Raw genomic sequence first — 22,536 nt, 5'->3', positions numbered from 1 at the left:
ACCTTCTACAGGTGCTCCATAGAGAGGATCCTGACCTTCTACAGGTGCTCCATAGAGAGGATCCTGACCTTCTACAGGTGCACCATAGAGAGGATCCTGACCTTCTACAGGTGCACCCTAGAGAGGACCCTGACCTTCAGGTGCACCATAGAGAGCATCCTGACCTTCTACAGGTGCACCATAGAGAGGACCCTGACCTTCAGGTGCACCATAGAGAGCATCCTGACCTTCTACAGGTGCACCATAGAGAGGATCCTGACCTTCTACAAGTGCACCATAGAGAGGATCCTGACCTTCTACAAGTGCACCATAGAGAGGATCCTGACCTTCTACAGGTGCACCATAGAGAGGATCCTGACCTTCTACAGGTGCACCATAGAGAGGATCCTGACCTTCTACAGGTGCACCATAGAGAGGATCCTGACCTTCTACAGGTGCACCATAGAGAGCATCCTGACCTTCTACAGGTGCTCCATAGAGAGCATCCTGACTGGCTGCATCACGGCCTGGTACGGCAGCTGCATCGCCCTTAACCGTAAGACTTTACAGAGGCTGGTGAAAACTGCACAGCACATCACCAAGCTGCCAATCTTTCGAGGACTTCTACACCCAGCAGCTCAGGAAGAAATCCCTCAGGATTATCAAAGACCCCCATCCCCCCATCACCAAACTGTTCAGTCTGCTTTTTGCATTATTTTTTCTTTTTCAATTGTTGTTTTATGTCCTATATATGTTGCAATGCTAGAGGAGCATTTCTACACTGTAGCTACTGTGCATGTGACACACAAAGACGCTATGTCTTTGGTGATCTCCTGATTTCTCATATTGAATGTAAATGCAGGATTTAATACATTTAAACGGCCTGTGGGGAGATAAAAAAAAGTATGCGAATCATCCGAGGTCTTGGGCACATAGAGCATGTATACTTGAGTCTTCCTTAACCCCCGCATCCGAGCAGATGCATCACTGCTGATCTCAGTTCCGTCAAATGAATGGAGAGGAAAAATGGTGTTTTTAGTGTGCGGTTGATTTACCTAAAAGATAAACATATATGCTGATTTACAGATGTCTCTTCCAGTGTAAGTCAATGGGAAAAGAGTATTGTAGGGCCCAAATGACGTCAAGGCTGAGGTGGAAGTGTATTATCACTGTTTAGCCACTACGGAAATGTGCTTCAATTCCGGGCTCACTTAATGGGGGCTTGGCTATAACAGATTGTACCACAGTATAAACAAATGTTTTCAAGCACTTTAGTTGATGACAGGATATTTGTGACAAAACTTATATTTTAGCGTTAGCATGTTAACATAACAACACTACATTTTTGACAGCCAAATTAAGTGCAGATGTAATTTAAGATATGGTGAAAGTAAAAAATGTTTGCATTTAAAGCTACACAATTTGGGTCACCTTTCACTACCGACTTTGGCTGATTTGAGGAATCCATGTTTGTATAGTTTCAGGCATTTACCCTAATATTGGATGTGATTTTACAAATGTAAAACTGGTAATTACCTCCATCCGACCAATGTGGTTTGAGCTATGTTTGGACTCAACATTGTCAGGATCAGCTCAACATTGTCATACTTAAATCACCTAAGAATAGCAACGTTGTCTCTATTTCTTATTCTTCCAACTGCTTTTTTTTTTAACATGCATGTCATTATTATTGCCTCATGGGGCTGCTGGTGAAGCAAAATACTTTTAGTCCTTTTCATATTTTTACAATTGTCATGCCTTCGCAACATGGGGATCATGAATGTGCGAGCGAAATAAGAGCCAGAGAGGGGGGGTAAACATGTGTCAGACAAAGATAATTGGAATGCTTGCCTGTGTGTGAATGTGTATGTAAATGAGGGTGGTAAGAGAAGACGCGAGGATGGAGACAGACAAAGTCAGTCTGTGTGCGTAAGAGCCTGATGGTTTGAATGTGTGTCTGTCATTTTATTTGTTTCCTTGAGTGTCTGTGAGAGATATTAACAACCTGTCAAGTTGTTTGCAGGTCTTCATCGGCCGGTTGTTCAGACTGTTTAAACTGAGTCCTTGTGTTGTTCAGTTGGCTCGTTTCCTGTACTCAAAGCTTTTGTGTTTTTCCCATTGTCTTTAGGGTTGCCGCATTTCAAAAGCTTCAAAACTTCTTCATCAATTTGTCAATCGCCTACAGAACATGCATTGTTAATAAAAAATAAATTGTTAAAAACATAGAAAACCATTTATATTTGTAGCACTTTAAAAGGTCGGCTTATTTGAAGACAATGAAGTAGCAATTATAATGATGTGCCTTTTTAAAGCTAATATACTTGAACAATTATTGCTGATTTTAGTTTTAATCTTGATTGATGATTGGACTTATTGTATATTGCATATTGCAAGTGGATGAAAATGAAATGTAATGCGTACTTGGACTTATATACCATCATCGCTACTGCTTCTGTGCCACTTTTTTCTGTAACAATGTACATTTTCCCGCTGTCGGACTAATAAAGGATTTCTGATTATGATTTGGATTATGATATTTATCAAAAAGTCGAAAGGGCAAAAACCACTGGCTGTGTTGGACATCTTGTCATTGACTTTTATTGACATATGTGGCAGATGTTCCATCATTTAGAGTGCAACAACTAGTGGTAAAAACATGTTTAATTTGTATTACTTCACAAGCAAGACTTGCAGCACTTCAACAACACACTTCATGACAGACCATGGTTTTGCTGTCTTGCAGGAATGTGCATAGACCAGCCACCTACTGGTGAGTGCAACCAATAATTAAACAACAAAATAATTACATTGTATGCAGGGGCTGCGGGTACTGTAGGCTAGGGAAGGCTTCCCAAATATTTGTGTCACTGCATCCTGGTCAAATAAAATATAATGTTTGTATCTTTGACATTAGTGCCGCTATGCAGCCACCTGTGCCCTGTACTACGAAGCCAGTTCAACAGACCCTGGATATGTTTGAGTTATCTAAACTAACCCTAACAAACGAGATCTCGCTAAGCGGTCCTACGACGCTGGTTATCAAGTCGGTAAATCATGCCAGGGTTTCTCTCTCCAGCTGAGAGCGCGTTCACGTGAAAGGGGCGGGGTTAGCAACATTTGACCAATCACAAATAGGGACAGCGCAGCGTCATACTTCATTAATGAAAAGTAAACTAATATTAGACAAATATGAGCTTTAAACATCCATGACTTAAACACATAATCCAGGATACAAGCCACATAGCTGCACCTGCAAGGTGAATATAGAACAACTGGTTAAAAAATAACTACCGAGTGTTTGAAAGCGTACAACAGTTCTATGATATCACTGCCCCATCTAAGAAACGAGTGGATCTGTCTTGAATTACATTTGAGTTGAGTGTTTAGTCAACTTAATGTGTTGCTTAAAATAATACTTCTGCAGTATGTGACAATGTAGGTGATGCACGGCCAGATATGGCTCGAGAAGCTGACTCAGATAAGGAAATGTGATATATTATGATATTATATGAATGATAAAGTGCGAAACGTCGGCGTCTTCTCTGCATATGGCAGTTTAAACTGTATTTCCTTTATCCTTTGATATGACTTGATAGATTTAAACTCCGCACATTGAGCTCTGATTGGTCAGCAGGCGGTGCTTTCACTGAGTTGATCTCTTTTCTATAGACGCGCAGGAGGCGGGCAGGGTCAGGTACAACAAGTTATTTAGCCTTCCCAAACCTGAGTCTCACGCGCCGCCTATGATTGTATGGCTTTTAGAAAAAAATGTATTATTACAAAAGTACAAGGACAAAAAGGGTCCCTTTTCTGAGGACCAACGTAGCATTTAGCCAAATGGGAACTTTGGTGGAACATTTTCATTATGAAAATATGGAACTTCAAACACTTGCATTACTCTTTGAGAAGACCGAACAAACACTTTCCAAATAAAAAGGGGTGAAAAAGGCTTTAAACAAAAATAATTAATTGAGTAATAGTTATATCCCGTTTTACTTTGAATCTAAAGGCAGCTAGAATTACTTGTCCTCATCCTGGTAATGTGCAATATTCCATTCGATGCGCGTTAGCACGATCTATGTTTTCCACCCTACAGCTGTGAAGAAACGACACAGTTCCCCTAGCTTAAACACAACTCTTAGCATTTCTATGCTTCCATCTCCCTGGCACACCAATTAGCTAGTTGTGCTAAATGTTGCCTACGCTAGTTTCAAGGCAGAACTAAAGCTTGTCGAAATCTGGAACCACATTATGGGTGTCAGTCTACATACCGTGTAATCTGTTTGTGTGCACCCCAGTACTCTAATGTTTTCACATCCAGGCTCCCTGTTTAGTCACTATGTTCATGTTCCACCCACAATCAGCGTCTCATCGGTTGGATTTACACCTTTACCTAACCTCAGGGATGTCCCAATCACTGACAGCTACTCCTAACTGGATCAGGTGGGTGGCCAGGGTTACACTGAGGTGGGGATGCATTTCATAATCATTAGTAGACACTAATTAACTCAGAGGAAATGACCCTTCTTGATTAGAGTCATGTAAGGGGAGGAAGGTGAATCTGTGGAGTTAACACAGACGGATGGTTCTAACTGTCAATTGACCCAAACCTGGGTAAATGCTCGGGTTAAGCATGAAGGAACATATTAACCTATCGTTATCTGCTATCCTTTTAGGTCTTGATTTAGCCCAGTTCCAGAAAGACAGAAATAAAAGAGGAACTATAGACAAGCTATATTGGAAGTATTTTTTTTGCTACCAGTTCTGTCTACATGGATTGAACTTGTTAAAAAATAACTTACAGTTCAAAGCCTCTAACTGACATTGCATAAACTAGAAAGTTATAGAGGAAAAGACAGACAGCCAAAAATACAGATAATGATGAGTCATGCCTGGATTTGAATTTGCACACACCAACAGTGGAGAGGAAACAAGAGCAGTGCACACAATCAGGGCAATGATCAAATTTGAAGCGAATAAGGAAAAGATGAACATTACCTTTCTCTTGTTGTTGGGGCTCACGTACAAATAACTCAGTATTGTCTTTGCTCCCACTTTCTCATTAAGCTTCTGGTACGTTGCTCCGTAGTCAGTTGACCTGAAATGTAATCAGAAAGGTCTGATGAACACTTGATGAATTACTTGTTGCAATTAAAAGTGTCCCCCCCCCTCGAGAAATCAGTGGCAGAGGGGAAAGAGCATCTGCGTTATTAAGTCTCTTTTGTGTTTAACGCAGCGACATGAATCCCCAAGGAGAACAGCGGCTACATCATTATGGTCAGTGTGTGGGGACTGCTGAACACAAACAACACATAATTAAACCGAAGAAAACTTTTTTTTGTATCCAGATGTTCATCATCTGGATCATCAGTTTGTTCCATTATATATATTTTGTATTTACAAGCAACCATGCACTCACACAAATCATAATGAAAGAGCAATGCGACTAGAATAATTTGAACATGCTCTAAAATAGAACCAAGGAACAAAATAAACAGCATCAGAATACATTCGCTATTAGCAAGACTGTATACATGAAGTCTACGGGGAGTTGTTGTGCTATACATGCAGAAAAAAGTACATTCAGACGCAACATGTTCTCACTCCCAACCCGTCACACGTTGATGGACGGTCAGGGCCCCTCCCCGTCACGGAATTACGGACAGGGTACCCCTTGAGAGTCAGTTTTCAACGGGCAGGGCGTCCCATAGACCTGCATAGACCTCCCATAGTGTTGTTAATAGACGCCATGAGAACGCTCCCTGACGGTCGGTTGATACTGTCAATATTAATATAATAATTATTTATTTTGCAATAGTCACACTCGATTTCGCCGATGTTCTTGTTGCCCCAGCTGGTCGACACCTCTTTTAGCAGAAACAAATGCTACATTAATGTATTAAATCGCCAGGCAACGCAATCATTTACAAACTCTTCAACTACAACCCTAATTATATTTAAAAACATTTTAGAAGGCCTCACAAAATACTTTAATGTAAATTAAAATGTAAATGTGAAGGGATGTGTGTAATATAGTGAATGACATTATTCACCCACGGATCTATGGGTTAGGGTATTGTTCCGCACGGACATTTTAGTTAACCGGACTTCCTGTTGATGTGAAATCAATATAAAATAATACTTTATTCCGAGTTTGCTCATCACATAACAGCATTGTAATAACGGTTCGGCTGCATTAAATATTACATATCTGCCGTAGTTTGCTATTTATAGAGCCCTGATGAGAAGACTTCTAGACAAATAGGAAGAACAGCCACCGAAACTGAATATGTGACGTGAATCATAAATATATCAGCAATTAAACAAAATCTTCAATTTCTCTTCACAATATAAGTCTCCTTGCAGTGTCAATACTAATTCGGCAGGCTTTTATATTGGTTACATTTACACCATAACAGTGCACAGCTGATAGAAAGGGACACCTGGTGGTTAAAGCACGTTATTGAAATGTATTATTTTTATTTTTAGATATTAATAGGTGACACAGACAGACAAACTAATAAGGCTTTATTTAAACATTAAAGAATACTTTAGGTTAAGGTCTTATTTTGAATAAGAAAAAAGCGTTGGGGATATAAATATTAAGCCTGACAAAGTACTAATATATTGCTTTCCTGCAATGTTAACTACTGTATGTGTAAGCACTTATTTGAACTGATATTATACATATGTATTATACTCTTATAAGATGTATGTAGATAGTATAAGAAATGTGCAGAATAGGACAGTTTAATAGTAGTACGTTTGGAGGTACACACATATTGATAGGTCTTGTAATGCACTGTTGAGGAACCTGCGACCCAAGTTTTTCATCTCCGACCTTGTCAGGTATTGAATATTCAATAAATAAAGAACACAGAATTATTAAATATAAAACACAGAATTTGTGTGATTATACTAAATGATTTACAAATAAACAGGACTGCATATTTACAACTGTTACACATGCTGATGTAACGCAAATGTTTCCAACTTGGGATCAATAAAGTATATCTTATCTTAAGATGATCGATGGCTACTGCCATATGTGCCTCTGAACCTTGACAAGTGCATGTTTCAGGCTTATCAATTAACAACAGGAGGGGTCACAGACATAAGACCAGCTGTTAAATAAAGCTCTTCTGACCTTAGCTGTCATGTGGGTATATATTAATGCTGCCCATTATGGGCACAAGCAATTTTCACCCATTTATTAATTATATGTTTTACATTTGAGTGTTCCTATCCCCTAAACCTCCAGGGATGTACACAATTTAATACTGGCAACTTCTTATTATGGGAAATATGAAAACATATTTTAAAACTACAATTCCCAGTAGAGACGTGCCATAGAACATGTTGCAAAACACACAATAGCCAGCATGTGTAGTTCTGGGGGCGGGGTGGGGAGGACCCTGACTGTCCGTCAACGTATAACGGGTTGGGAGTGAGAACGTGTTGTCAGACGACAGGACATTTTTAAGCTTTTTACTCACCTGCTGGCTGCAGGAAAAAGTCTCTTTTATTGGTACTGAGTAACTTAGAAATTCATATTATTCTGGATTAATACCTCATTATAAAACATCTGATGCTATTACTTGTCATTATATTACAATTTAAGTGGTTCAATAAATAGCATTATGACATGGACCGATAAAAGGGCATGTTGATTCAACACATCCTCACTCCCAGGACGCAATGTCAAGGTCCCCTGTGTCTGCTTTTTACAACGCAAGGGGGGCGACCCTGTCTCCTAAAAAATACGTTCCCACAGAACTAAACTGCATTACGTTTAGCTTACATATTTTCTCCCACGTTACGTTTGTTATGAACGTATCTTAAATAAGTTTATTTTCTATATATCTTTGCCATTTATTGTCTTGCTTATAATAATGATAATGGTCATTTATAAATATCATTTTAGAGCACACATTTGAAATCGAGAATCGGGCTCGATATATGGTTAAATTAAAATCAGTAGGCGAGGCTGTAATTTCGCCAGCTGTTACTCTCATGACTCATGAGCGAGGCAGAAAATAATAGTTTTAACATGCCAAAAAGCTGCTGTGTCGTTTATTGCATCTCAAACATGAAAACAAATCCAGAGTTACGTGTTTCTGTACTTCCTCTAAGAAGAAAGGACAGTAACAGAAGATCTCTGTGGCTTCAGGCTTGATCGCCGTTCAAATGACAGCGTTGGTTTCCCCAAAAGTGGGCGGGGCTGTAAAGTGACGTAGATTTTACTCTCATCTATTTATTATAACGTAAATTACATGCAGGGTTCGTACGGTCATTGAAAACCTGGAAAAGTCATGGAAATTCAAAATGCAAATTCCAGGCCCTGGAAAAGTTATGGAAAACAATATTTTTCACAAAGTTTTGGAAAAGTCATGGAAATGTAACTAAAGTTGCGTCAAATATAATTTACATTTGATCTAATCGCCGAAATAATCTGCGGTCGCGAGCTGTTATGTGCCATCATGACGCGCATGGTGTTATTTTTTAATATATGAAGTGCGAGCTGTGTGCTCGAGTCTTCCTGCCTGTCGGCTGAACTCTGCTGCTCCGGGATGAGGGTCAGCTACATTATCTACGGTGCATTCGTTAACTGTGCGGAGTCACTGTGGCACAGACTGAGCCGCTGTTGAACAGCTGTTAGAACGGGCCGTTCAGGTGTTTAGAGCAGAGCGGCAGAGCGTGATGTGAACTGAAAAGTTTTTCTGTCGCAATATCATTTAAGGAATCGTTGAGCTAGCTAGCATACATTGTCACTATCTGCTAACATTAGCTTTAGCCTTCGTTTTCTAATAGTTTTTTTCATAGGCTATAAACAGAGGTGGTATAAGTATGGATCTTGTACTTAATAAAAGTAGAAGTACTCAGGTCTTGTACTTGAGTGAAAGTAGAAGTACTCAGATCTTGTACTTAGTAAAAGTAGAAGTACTCAGATATTTTTCTTGAGTAAAAGTAGAAGTACCAGAGTGTAGGAATACTCTGTTACAGTAAAAGTCCTGCATTCAAAATGTTCCTCAAGTGAAAGTAGAAAAGTATTATCATCAAAATATAGTGAAAGTAGCGACAGTAAAAGTAGTCGTTGTGCAGATTGGTCCATTTCAGAATAATATATATGATATGTTTTATAATGATTGATCATGAAAGTGTTCTCAAAGCTGGTAAAGGAGCAGCTAGTTTGAATGTCTTTGTATACTGCAGGGTAGCTTGTGGATTTACTCCAGGTGGAACTAAAGTCTGATTTAACACTTGATAACATTTCACATCATTCATCCACATCTGTGAAGTAACTAAAGGGATTCAATACATGTAGTGGAGTAGAAGTACACCATGTACCTCTGAACTGTTGAGGAGAAGAAGAACAAAGTAGCGAAACATTGAAATACTTAATAAAGTACAAGTATCTCAAAATTGTACCCAAGTATAGTACTTGAGTTTATGAACTTAGTTACTTTACACCACTGGCTATACAGATAGAAAGACTAAGCCTTGCACAGAGGCATGACAATACATTTCAAAATGCTCAACAGTGCTGCCAAAATTACAAACTGACTGCTACACAATTAAAATAAATGCTTTTATATATTTCTATTAGATGTGACTCTTTGGCGTTTCTGTTATTATTAACTGCTGCTTTAGTTGTTCTGACTGCTAACATCCTGTTATTCCTCATTTTAAAGCCGATATCCCGTGGGGTCAGGGGTCGGATCCTTGTCACCTTTTTCATACCTGATGAGTTTGCATCCCTGACTACAGTTGCTTCAGCGTGTAGAAGCTAGTAAGCCTACTATTTGATTTGTTTTAGATAGGCACAACATGTTTCATATGCAGACCTTATTTTCCTGTTCCATGTTCAAATACATTTTTTTTTTTTTTGGTCATGGAAAATGAGGTAAAGGTCATTGAGAAGTCATGGAAAAGTCATTGGTGAAAAAGTGTATGAACCCTATACATGCCAGTGTTTTATCTTTTTATTTAGCGATTTGTTTTTGCATTTCTAACTGGGAATGTTTTCATGTTCGCTGATTGGATATTTTCGCCGCAATGCACGTTGGGATATGGTGTTAATGCAATATGATATCCGAAAAAAAAGTTTAGGATGGCCGAAGACACTACACTACCCATAATCCCCAGCTATCGTTTGGGACTACAGTCCCGTTGACAAATCCTGTGATTAATCTTCAAGCTCTGATATTTGATTGTTGGTGCTTCAGAAGACTAAACATTTATCGGCAGATCTCTAAAAAGTATATTAATTACTCGTTATTCTCTACTAATAGTTAAAGGTGACATGTCATGCTTTTCCGGTTATTACCCGTCCCCTTGTGTGTTATGAAGGTTTTTATGCATGTAAACGGTGTGCAGAGTCAAAACCCTCAAAGTACACCCTGTAGCGCAACCCTGTCTCCTAAAAATTACGTTCCCACAGAACTAAACTGCATTCTCAATTACGTTTAGCTAGAAACGTATTTACTCCCACGTTACGTTTGTTATGAACGTATCTCAAATACGTTTATTTTCTACATATCTTCTAGAAACATGTTTTCTCCCAGGTTACGTTCCTTATGAACGTATCTGAAATACGTTTATTTTCTACATATCTTTGCCATTTATTGTCTTGCTTATAATGATGATAATAGTAATTTATAAATATCATTTTAGAGCACACCTTTGAAATCGACAATCGGGCTCGATATATGGTTAAATTAAAATCAGTAGGCGAGGCTGTAATTTCGCCAGCTGTTACTCTCATGTGCGAGGCAGAACATAATAGTTTGATCATGCCAAGAAGCTGCTGTGTCGTTTATTGCACCTCAAACATTAAAACAAATCCAGAGTTACGTGTTTCTGTACTTCCTCTAAGAAGAAAGGACAGTAACAGAAGAGCTCTGTGACTTCAGGCTTGATCGCCGTTCAAATGACAGCGCTGGTTTCCCCAAAAGTGGGCGGGGCTGTAAAGTGAAGTAGATTTAGTCTCATCTATTATTCAAAACCATTCTATTTATTCTAACGTAAATTACATGCCAGTGTTTTATCTTTTATTTATTTGTTTTTATTTTAAATCGTATAATGTCGGACTTTTTTTCTCGTCTTTGAGGAGGGTTTAGAGATTCAAAATACTGAATCTGTATTTTTTAAAATCTCTTCCTTCTAATTTGTTATTCTTTTCTAAATAACACACTGTTATTTACTCAACAATAGCACACAATTATCCTTGTTTTTATTTATTCGTTTAATTCTATAATCTTGGGCATTTTAGCATGCTTTTTAGCCGTAAATAAAGTCACCAGAAACAGACGGGACATTTCGAGATTTAGGATGGCCCAAGACACTACACTACCCATAATCCCCAGCTATCGTTTGGGACTACAGTCCCGTTGACAAACCCCGTGATGTTGCGCTGAGGTTACGCCGAGCGTCAAGCTCTTTGAAATGGAACGAAACCACGGCAGACTATTCAAAACTGGACTCGAACGCCCCACCAGAACTACACATGCTGGCTATTGTGTTTCGCAACATGTTCTCTATGGCACGTCTCTACTGGGAATTGTAGTTTTAAAAGACGTTTTTCCCAAATGTAGAAGTTGACAGTATTAAACTGTGTACAGCCCTGGAGGTTTAGGCGATAGGAAACACATTGGTGTGTACACATTTAAAACATGTAATTACTAAATGGGTGAAAATCGCTTGTATCCATAATGGGCAGCATTAATATATACCCACACGACAGCTCATTGTTACTTTGTAATTCTACTCCACTACAATTCAGAGGTTAACCTGGTATTTTTACTCCACTACATTTTGTTTAGTTACTTTGCAGATTCTGATTAATGATGTGGAATATAAACAACCCTTAAAGCAGACTTTAGTTACACCTGAATACAATTCAGGGAAGGTGATTGTCAAGTGCCAACAATCAGGAGAGATATTTGATAGTTGGTGCTTGAGAAGACTAAACATTTATCTGCAGATCTTTATAAAGTATATTCATTACTCGTTATTCTATACTAATAGTTAATTAAAAACTGTATAATGGCTATTTTGCATATCCCTTTCAAGATTTCAAGGTTTTCTAAGGTGTATTGATCTTATACACAACTTGGGTCGCAGGTTCCTCAACAGACATCTATCAATATGTGTGTACTGTATACCTCCACCATTAAACTGTCATATTCTGCACATTTCTTATTCTATCTACATACATAAGAGTATAATTAATGTGTATAATATCATTTAAAATAAGTGTTTCAACATAGTTAACATTGCAGGAAAGCAATATGTTAGACGTTAAGTACTTTGTCAGGCTTAATATTCATCTGTAGATAGATACCCCCAGAGCTTTTTTCTTGTTTAAAAGAAGACCTTAACCTAAAGTATTTTTTAATGTGTTAATAAAGGTTAATTCGTTTTTCTGTTTTGCACATCCTCCTATTAATATCTTTGTACATCCAGCACTAAACTGTTTTATTGTAGAGATCACTTAGTATCTTCTTGACTTTTTATATTCTATATTTCTATCATTGATCTTCTACTTTCCCCCTATGAAAGTATGTACTCTTAATATTGTTTTGATCAAATAAGATTATTCAACAAAAATAATTCTATAACATGCTTTAACCACTAGGCGGTGCACACAAGGTACACACAGCATACTAATAATAACTTTGTATTATTAGTGTAGACACTTATGTATAACATCTGAAGATGTGTAGTTTTATTCATGTTTTTACATAATTTTACAGGATATTGCTATACTATTTCTCTTGTTTTACTTCTACACATTAATATCTGATTTGTAAAACATCACAGACAGAAAGGCATAGGCTATCCGTCATTTAATAGTAAGCTATTGAAATTGTGATTCCATAGATGTGTCTCCCATCACCCAAATCCCCTGACTATTCTCTCAACTCAGTATTTAGATTCTTATATTCAAAGAAAATCAGTAATATCTTTAAAAACTACAAGTCCTTTTCGATCAGCTGTGCACCGTTATGGTGTAAATATAACCAATATACCAATTGGATCAAATATAAAAGTCAGCCGAATTACTATTGATACTGCAAGGAGACGTATTTTGTGAAAAGAAATTGAAGATGTTGTTTAATTGTTGATATATTTATGATCCACGTCAAGTATTCAGTTTTGGCAGCAGTTCTCCTGTTTGTCTCTCTCTATAAATAAAGAATTACGGCAGATGTGTAATATGTAATGCAGCCGAACCGTGTATTACAATGCCGTTATGTGATGACTTCCAAAGAGAAAAGCAAGCACACTCTGAATTAGGTATTATTTTATTTTTCGTTGTCGGATATCATATCTCCATATCATATCAACACCATATCCCAGCGTGCATTGCGGCTAAAACATCCAATCAACAAGCTTCAAGCTGAGGATCTTGGGTAATCAGTTTAGTGGGTTTGTGGTGTGTATCGCTCAAAATGTCCCGTCTGTTTCCGGTGACTTTATTTACGGCTAAAAAGCCCAAGATTATAGAATTAAATGAATAAATAAAAACAAGGATAATTGTGTGTTATTGTTGAGTAAATAACAGTGTGTTATTTAGAAAAGAATAATAAATTAGAAGGAAAAGATTTAAAAAAATACAGATTTCAGTATTTTGAGGCTCTGAGCCCCATTTCTTTTCCTCACAGACGGAAAAAAAATCCGACATTATACGATTTAAAATAAAAACAAATAAATAAAAGATAAAACACTGGCATGTAATTTACGTTAGAATAAATAGAATGGTTTTGAATAATAGATGAGAGTAAATCTACTTCACTTTACAGCCCCGCCCACTTTTGGGGAAACCAGCGCTGTCATTTGAACGGCGATCAAGCCTGAAGCCACAGAGCTCTTCTGTTACTGTCCTTTCTTCTTAGAGGAAGTACAGAAACACGTAACTCTGGATTTGTTTTAATGTTTGAGGTGCAATAAACGACACAGCAGCTTCTTGGCATGATCAAACTATTATGTTCTGCCTCGCACATGAGAGTAACAGCTGGCGAAATTACAGCCTCGCCTACTGATTTTAATTTAACCATATATCGAGCCCGATTGTCGATTTAAAAGGTGTGCTCTAAAATGATATTTATAAATAACTAATTATCATTATTATAAGCAAGACAATAAATGGCAAAGATATGTAGAAAATAAACGTATTTAAGTTACATTCATAACTAACGTAACGTGGAAGAAAATATGCTTCTAGAAGATATGTAGAAAATAAACGTATTTGAGATACGTTCATAACTAACGTAACGTGGGAGAAAATACGTTTCTAGCTAAACGTAATTGAGAATGCAGTTTAGTTCTGTGGGAACGTAATTTTTAGGAGACAGGGTTGTGTAGCGAGTAAAACTCTAACACAGAGAAGAACTCCCCAAAACGCCTCGTTGGTGAAACGTCATCATCCATTTAATTCTTCCGGGTACATCAGGACGTCATGTTGTAACCGGAACGAAATGGACCAATCCGCGGAGCCGTTACGTTAAGCCCCCGCTGATTGGTCCAAATTGACCAATCCACGGACTTCCTCACACACACGCAGCTCAGCGTATGTCTCCTCCGGGCTGCTGCTGATAACAGACAGTTGGGATCGCGGCGAAATTCTCTCTGCAGACCCATTCTCACAGCGTTTATCAACCTTTTTCTTCTCAATATCAAGCCACACTTATTGTTTTTACTTCGGCTGAGACGTGTGCTCGGGGTGAGTTTGGCTGTGTATCGCTAAACAAGGAAATCACACCTCCACGGAGCTCAGCGCGATTCACAACGTGAAACAATCGGACGTTGTGAATCACCCCGAGCACACGTCTCAGCCGAAGTAAAAACAATAAGTGTGGCTTGATATTGAGAAGAAAAAGATTGATAAACGCTGTGAGAATGGGTCTGCAGAGAGAATTTCGCCGCGATCGCAACTGTCTGTTATCAGCAGCAGCCCGGAGCCGGAGGAGACATCAGCTGAGCTGCGTGTGAGGAAGTCTGTGGATTGGTCAATCGGAGCACACTGGGCTCACAGGGAGGGGGGCAAGAGCTCCAACGAGCCGTTTAGTGGAGAGAGTGAATACACGTAATTTACAGAGATGCTGTATGCGAAACAATGTGAGTTTGGAAAATTGCACAGTATTTTTCTATTGTAATATCCCTCAACAATGGTATTATGATCAGTTGAAAGGACCATGACATGTGACCTTTAATTAAAAACTGTATATAATGGCTATTGTGTACATCCCTTTCAATATCCGCTCCCTCCACTGGCTTCCGGTAACTGCTAGAATCCACTTCAAGACACTGGTACTTGCGTACCATGCTGCGAATGGATCTGGATCTGGCCCTAAATGCAATGTAATGTAATGTAATATTTCAAGTTTTTAAAAGGTTTATTGACATATCATACACACAGGGGCGCTGTAAGGGGGTGAAACGTTAGGACGATTCTAAGGGCCCGTGACTGACAGGGGCCCCAAAATGTTCAGAACATTAAGAAAAAATATGTAAGTAACCTTTCATCAATCCTCAATAATTAACATTAATAGAACGTTATATTGATAAATAACTCACTAAACTTACGATTCATTTAACTTATTTTCTTCCAAAAGTTAATTACCCAACGCCTCTGTACACCCCCTTCTATTTACGTGTAATGGTTTGGTCCTGCCTCCAAACGAGGTGCGGCCCCGGCACTTGCAGAGAGTGAAAGCATGTGAGGAGGGATGCTAGTACTTAGCCTACATACGTGTGTTGTACCATGTTTCAATGACCAACAAAGTCAGGCTCTAAGAAAATAAGAGAAAGGAGAGAAAGACAAGAGAGAGGGACTAAAGGGCGACAGTATGTCACCCAGTTTTTCACAAGAAAAGGTGGGTGTGGTCCATGAGTGGTGGAAATTAGTCTGTTAGCTAATGTTTTTTGTTTACTAAGCTGACATTAAGTACTGTTAATATCTTTACAGCAAATTCACTGCTCTTCACTGCTCTTTTAGCTGACATTTAAAGGTATGGTAGGTAATTCACTTCAGAAACACTTTTTGTTATATATTCCATGGAATGCTCTTAACATCCGATAGCAATGAATATATTAAATGCTTTGACAATAAATACATACAAAAAATTCATCTGTGGAAGCCGTGGCGCTGTAAAAAGCACGACCAATCATCTGAGCCGGCCCAGCTAAAGTAACTGGATGGCCTACCTGCCTGTCAGCCTTCCATCTGTGCACAAACTTATCTCGTGCCCTCATTGGTCATGTGCGTGTTTGTGTGTGTTGGAGGAGGGGCTCTGTAAGGAACTCTGAAGGAAGGGGCAGATTTTTTTCGGTTGTGTACTTTCAAATTCTAGCGCACTCGAGCTGGTTTCTCCATTCTTACCTCCCTACTTTTAATAAATGCAGGCACATTTTTTGCGCCTATTCATACTAAATCAGTTGTCCCTCCCCCTGGTGCCAGGTCCAACAGATCCATCTTTAGGCTCAGCAGCCCTGTCCCCCCATAAGGCTGAACCTGAACCAGCTTTTCTCCAAACTGAAGGAGGTGAGCAGCATTGTGTTGAATGCCACTTAACATATCTGAAGGGAGACTGGAATACAATATATATATATATATATTAGTGCTGTCAAAATTATCGCGTTAACGGCGGTAATTTATTTTTTGAATTAATTGCGTTAAAATATTTAACGCATTTAACGCATGTGCAGAATGGCCCGCCCCATACATGCCACCAGTGGCAGCGCCAGGGTATGGCTGGGGTAGGCTACACCCATACCAAGAAATGGCTTAGCCCCACCATGAAAAATGATGTTAAAGTAAGCAAAATAAAGTCTGCCAACTCGCGCGGAGTAAATTGCACACACAGCAGTTAGTAAGATTGATTTCAGTAGCCACGGTTTTGAAAACTTTTGTCACGTAGTGATCGTCTTCTCAATAGAACATCTTTGATAACGGCGTGGTGTTGTTGCAGGAAGTCCCGACGGAGAATACTCTTGCTGTAGTACAGGGGTGCACATAACTGGTACGCAGGTTATGTGCGTAATCTGAAATGCGTACCGTCACTTGTGTCACAAAGCGCATTTGCGTACCGACGTACTTGTGAAGCTTTTCCAGAAGGCGGTTCGATCACCGGACGACAGAGTCGGTCTCCGTGTGCACAGACAGGCTGCTGTTAACGTCGGTCTGTCCAACGGAACTGTGCCAAAACTACGCCAACCGGCTGCGGAGGGAGACTCCCCCCTTCACTGGAGAACTGCGCTAAAACAGCTGATCACAACGTTCACACTCTTGCGGCTTTCACACCAGCGCTTTTCAGTTTCTAGCTCCGAGCGGGCGCTTTTCTGGTTCAGCTCCGGTTTCCCTTTTCAGCTCCCGCTCTGTGCACACCGCCCACTGGCGCCCCAGAGCTGCCCCTGCTGCGTCATGACGTCACCGTTTACATCGCTGATTTGCTCCCCAACGGCAGCTCACAACAACAACAACAACTGCGTCGGGTCGATGATCGTGTTGCTTTTAATCACACGAAGCCAGAATAAATTGAATAACGACTTCTCCAACCTTATACTTTGCTCCAGAGTGCCGTGGTTCATTGTTTATTAATGTGTTTCTGCAGCATTTACCAACCGCTGCAGTGCTGGCTGCTCTTCCACGGGAGTTTATTCTCCCGTTAGCTCCCGGTTAGCTCGCACTGCAGCGGCCGCTCTAAAGTATTCACTGTCCGACTCACACAAGCAGCTGATGCATATCCCCAGTTCCCTTAGCCTAAGTGAATGTGTGTCAGTCTGAATTGACACTGTTTGGTATCACAACGCTGTTATGAAAGTTTCTCTGGTAAAACGGGTGATGTTGGCATAGCAACCGAAGCTAAACTGACTACTTGCATCCGATAGCTGCAATAATACAAAACAACACGTCTGCCTCTCTCCACAATGATCGATAACAGTGAACGGATGGTCAAAGTAAGGCACAAATAAACAGAATCACACGAAGCCTGGTTAGTGTTGCCTGACTTTATAAAGTGTGTTTATAGGCACTACTGCTTGTAGGCAGGCATGACAGTCGATCCATGGGAGGTGGGTTTAGTTTCCTGCACGCCTCGATGTAAGAGAGACGTAAGCGACGTCGCCTCTTAGCTCCAAAGCTCTTGCCTCTGGACCGACAATTTTTTGGAGCTGGAAATGAAGCGGATTCCGGAGCTAAGAGCCGGCGCCGCTGCGGTGTGAACAGGAAAAGCTTTTCAGGCTCTAGCCCGGAGCTGAAAAGGCGCTGGTGTGAAAGGGGCATCTGTGGTCACGAAGTACTCCACTAGCGCGCCCCCCCCCCCCCCCCCTCTGTCGACTTTCCTGAAGTACTCCCCCGTTGATAGAAATCAACACGTAATGAATTAAGACCCCACGGTTTGATGATTGATAGGTGTGTGGGTTGTCTTTCATTTTGACATGCAGAAAAATGTTATAATAAACATAGATACTGCATGTTAAATGGATATATCCGCCTTCTTTCATTTATCTTTCCATTCCCACAACAATATACATAAATAAATGGCATATTTTGGACATAGTTCGAATGGTGATTAATCATGATTAATTAATTTTTAAGCTGTGATTAATCTGATTACAAATTGTAATCGTTTGACAGCCCTAATATATATATATATATATTATACATATATATATAACAAAAAGCTAACATATAATTTAAATTATACATTTCAAACACAGTATTTTCCCACATAGCCAATGATCTATATAAAACAAAAAACTGCTTTTAGTCTATTTAGGATGATGGACAGTTTGAAGCATTGAGTGATCAGTCTGTAAACAAAATGTTAATCACCGACATTTTGGTTATGATATTAATACTAATGTTATTATATTAAAGCAGGGGTGGGGAACCTCCGGCCCCCGGGCCGTATACGGACCGCTAGACCATTGGGTACGGCCCTCGAGGTAATTTATAAACAAAGTGGCCTGTGCCTGGTGGTGGGGCCCAATGTGATATATTTTCATGGGGCCCAAAATCCCTGGCGGCGCCCCTGCATACACAACTACGGTGTAGTTATGCAATGATTGAAAAACTTGGGTCACAGGTTCCTCAACAGTGCATTGCAAGACATCTATCAATATGTGTGTATACCTCCACCATTAAACTGTCATATTCTGCACATTTCTTATACTATCTACATACATAAGAGTATAATTAATGTGTATAATATCAGTTAAAATAAGTGCTTCAACATAGTTAACATTGCAGGAAAGCAATATATAATACATGTGGGAAGAGGGTGGGCTGCCCCCCTAGCGCCCCTATGGGCTGGCCGCCACTGGCAAGGAGACATATTTTGTGAAAATAAATGTAAGATGTTGTTTAATTGCTGATATATTTTTGATCCACGTCACATATTCAGTTTTAGGGACAGTTCTTCAAGTTTGTCCAGAAGTATTCTCAGCAGGGCTCTATAAATAAATATCTACGGCAGATATGTAATATTTAATGCAGCCGAACCGTGTATTACAATGACTTTATGTGATGACTTCCAAAGAGAAAAGCAAGAACACTCGGAATAAAGTATTATTTTATTTAAATGTTTTCGGATATCATATCGCATTAACACCATATCCCAACGTGCATTGCGGCTAACACATCCAATCAACGAGCTTCAAGCTGAGGATCTTGGGTAATCAGTTCAGTGGGTTTGTGGTGTGTATCGCTCGAAATGTATTTTATAGGCCTACGTCTGTTTCCGGTGACTTTATTTACTGCTAAAAAGCCCAAGATTATAGAATTAAACAAATAAATAAAAACAAGGATAATTGTGTGTTATTGTTGAGTAAATAACAGTGTGTTATTTAGAAAAGAATAACAAATTAGAAAAAAAAAATGAGTTAAAAAAAATACAGATTTCAGTATTTAATAATATGTTACGTATATAATAATGTATGTTAGAATAAATAGAATGGTTTTGAATAATAGATGAGTAAAATCGACGTCACTTTACAGCCCTGCCCACTTTTGGGGAAACCAACGCTGTAATTTGAACAGCGATCAAGCCTGAAGCCACAGAGATCTTCTGTTACTGTCCTTTCTTCTTAGAGGAAGTACAGAAACGTAACTCTCGATTTGTTTTAATGTTTGAGGTGCAATAAACGACACAGCAGCTTTTTGGCATGTTAAAATTATTATTATTATTATTATTATTTTCTGCCTCGCTCCTGAGAGTAATAGCTGGCGAAATTACAGCCTCGCCTACTGATTTTAATTTCACCATATATCGAGCCCGATTCTCGATTTCAAATGTGTGCTCTAAAATGATATTTATAAATGACTATTATCATTATTATAAGCAAGACAATAAATGGCAAAGATATGTAAAAAATAAACGTATTTAAGATGCGTTCATAACAAACGTAACGTGGGAGAAAATACGTTTCTAGCTAAACGTAATTGAGAATGCAGTTTAGTTCTGTGGGAACGTAATGTTTAGGAGACAGGGTTGCACGGCGGGTAGCATTCACTCGCGATCTCAAGTCGTCTACAACATACGTTTAGGGAGCTATATAGAAGCCTATGGACATCCCGGAAACTTGAAAATGTACGCTAAGGGCCGCCCCCCTTGCGTTGGAAAAAGCCGACACAGGGGACTTGACATAACGTCAACATAGGACGATCCGGGAGTGAGGATGTGTTGGTTGATTAAACACCTCGGTGCACACCAGCCAAGGGCAATTGTTTTAAACCAAACTGCTGGTGTAAATAATCACATTCAACGATGGAACCAAAGTCATCTGAATTCAGCATTGGAGGCGTGACTCCGTTCATTCCTGTGAAAGTTGCTCAGTGGTGAAGGAAGCCCAAAATGGACTAACTGGAGGTAAAACAGCCCAGTCTTGGGCCCATAGAGAATGCACACTAGAGTTTACCATAAGCCCTGTATCTAATCCACTGGTCTTGGATCAGTCAAATGAATGGACAGGATAGATAAAAAAAAACGTTAATCTTCTGCTGTGTTTTTTCAACTTTTAGGGCCCAGTGATTTGAACAAGGGCTATTCAAGTGTTTGTACTGGCTAATTGACTTATAACAATGTGTACCCCATGGAAATTGTGAGAGTAAAATGATGACATTTAATTTTTTTCTTCATCTTTCCAAAGTGGTTAAAGTGACTAGTTTGATGCAAACAGTCGTTTGTGTAATTAGTATACAGTATGTTGTTACTGATTGTCCAATGATCAAATGACAGATGATTATATGCAAAATAAATTGTCAAAGTTTTCAAATTAGAGGCTACAGACACAGTACACATGGCTGTCGTGCTGCCTGACGCTAACTTTCATGAGCTCTTAAGTCTGTTGTGAAGATTAAAAGCAGCTTTGCATGACAGAAACGGCTAACAAACACTCATTAATCTGCATATACTCACTTCTTGGAAAAACACCAGGGGAGAATAAAACGGTTTCAAGTGGGTGTAGTTTCGTGCAGTCAAAATGTTTTTTAAGATTGTTAAAACTGAAGCAGATGATGTGATTTTTTTAACGTAGGCGACAGGAAACGGAATGTCTTTCTTCCAAAGCAAATAAATACATGAGAAGAGTCAGCTCAAGCATCTAATTCAATTCGAAATACACAAATTAATTAAATGTTTTCATGGATCAATAATTTGTCTTAGAACAAAAATATCTGAAGTGTTGTTCTTTATGTCTTTGTCACCTGCCCATACATATGTTAGCTGTCATCATATGTTTATTAGCATGATATTTGGCCATGATGATATATACAGGGTCTACTTCATGGCAAATTTAGAGTGGTATCAAGCTCAAGCTACCTAAACTAAAATGTTTCTAACTTGACTGGTAAGCAGAGTCGCTTTATTATTTTCGTCACTTAATTTGCATAGAAAAGTGTGATAAACCAGCTATAAACAGTTAAATCAAGACCAGCTTTCAATGAGAGCTAACATATTCAAAGGCTGGTTAAAGTCCTAATGCAACATTTGTGTTCTGTTGAAATTTAGCATTTCAGACCGTGTCCAAAAGTTTGAGCGATGTGAGCTGTCAGGTCTAATTTATTTTTGAGCAGTCTGAGGCTCAGCTCAATGAGCTTTTCTAATTTCACATGGAGATAGAGAAAAAGCATTCAAATCTTAAAAATGCAGCAAAGACGCTGCAGAATGCCTCGTGTGACTTCAAATGAAGAAATAATTCACACGGACGGATGTTTTTTTTCCCACTTATTTTCGGTGTTCCTGTTAAATCCAGACGAAGTCCTTGTTTGAAGGGTTTTGATGGAGATTACTGAGAACTTCATGCTTGAAGTTTTACAAACAGCCATGGAAATAAAGATATATTCACTGGCAAATATGTTTCATTTACTAGTAACCTTCCTTGGTTCCCTGGTGAGAAAATAAATTGCCACCAGGCAAACTCTGCTGGATGTCTCTGGTATAATTCATCAGGAACCATCAACAGCCGGGACCATGGGAAAATGTCATTATCAGGCTATTGATCGGCTCTTCAGAGGCCCTTGTCACAGAATCACTTGATTTAGGGGCCAATGAC

The 22,536-nt window shown here is 39.2% G+C and overlaps 1 protein-coding gene across 3 annotated transcripts in view; it reads right to left on the bottom strand.

Moving 5' to 3' along the window:
- Positions 1 to 22,536, bottom strand: part of sorcs1 (sortilin-related VPS10 domain containing receptor 1) — a 273,677-nt gene that overhangs the window by 121,739 nt on the left and 129,402 nt on the right. For all 3 annotated transcript variants that reach the window (XM_034082138.2, XM_034082207.2, XM_034082291.2), the window contains exon 3: positions 4,978 to 5,077. In XM_034082138.2, the coding sequence (XP_033938029.1) occupies positions 4,978 to 5,077 (100 nt within the window). The remainder of the gene's footprint in view (positions 1 to 4,977; positions 5,078 to 22,536) is intronic.

Source organism: Pseudochaenichthys georgianus, chromosome 1 (assembly GCF_902827115.2).
Source record: "Pseudochaenichthys georgianus chromosome 1, fPseGeo1.2, whole genome shotgun sequence".
Lineage (NCBI taxonomy): Eukaryota > Metazoa > Chordata > Actinopteri > Perciformes > Channichthyidae > Pseudochaenichthys > Pseudochaenichthys georgianus.
Note: the sequence above shows the minus strand (reverse complement) of the source record. Positions and strands in the feature narration are given on the sequence as shown.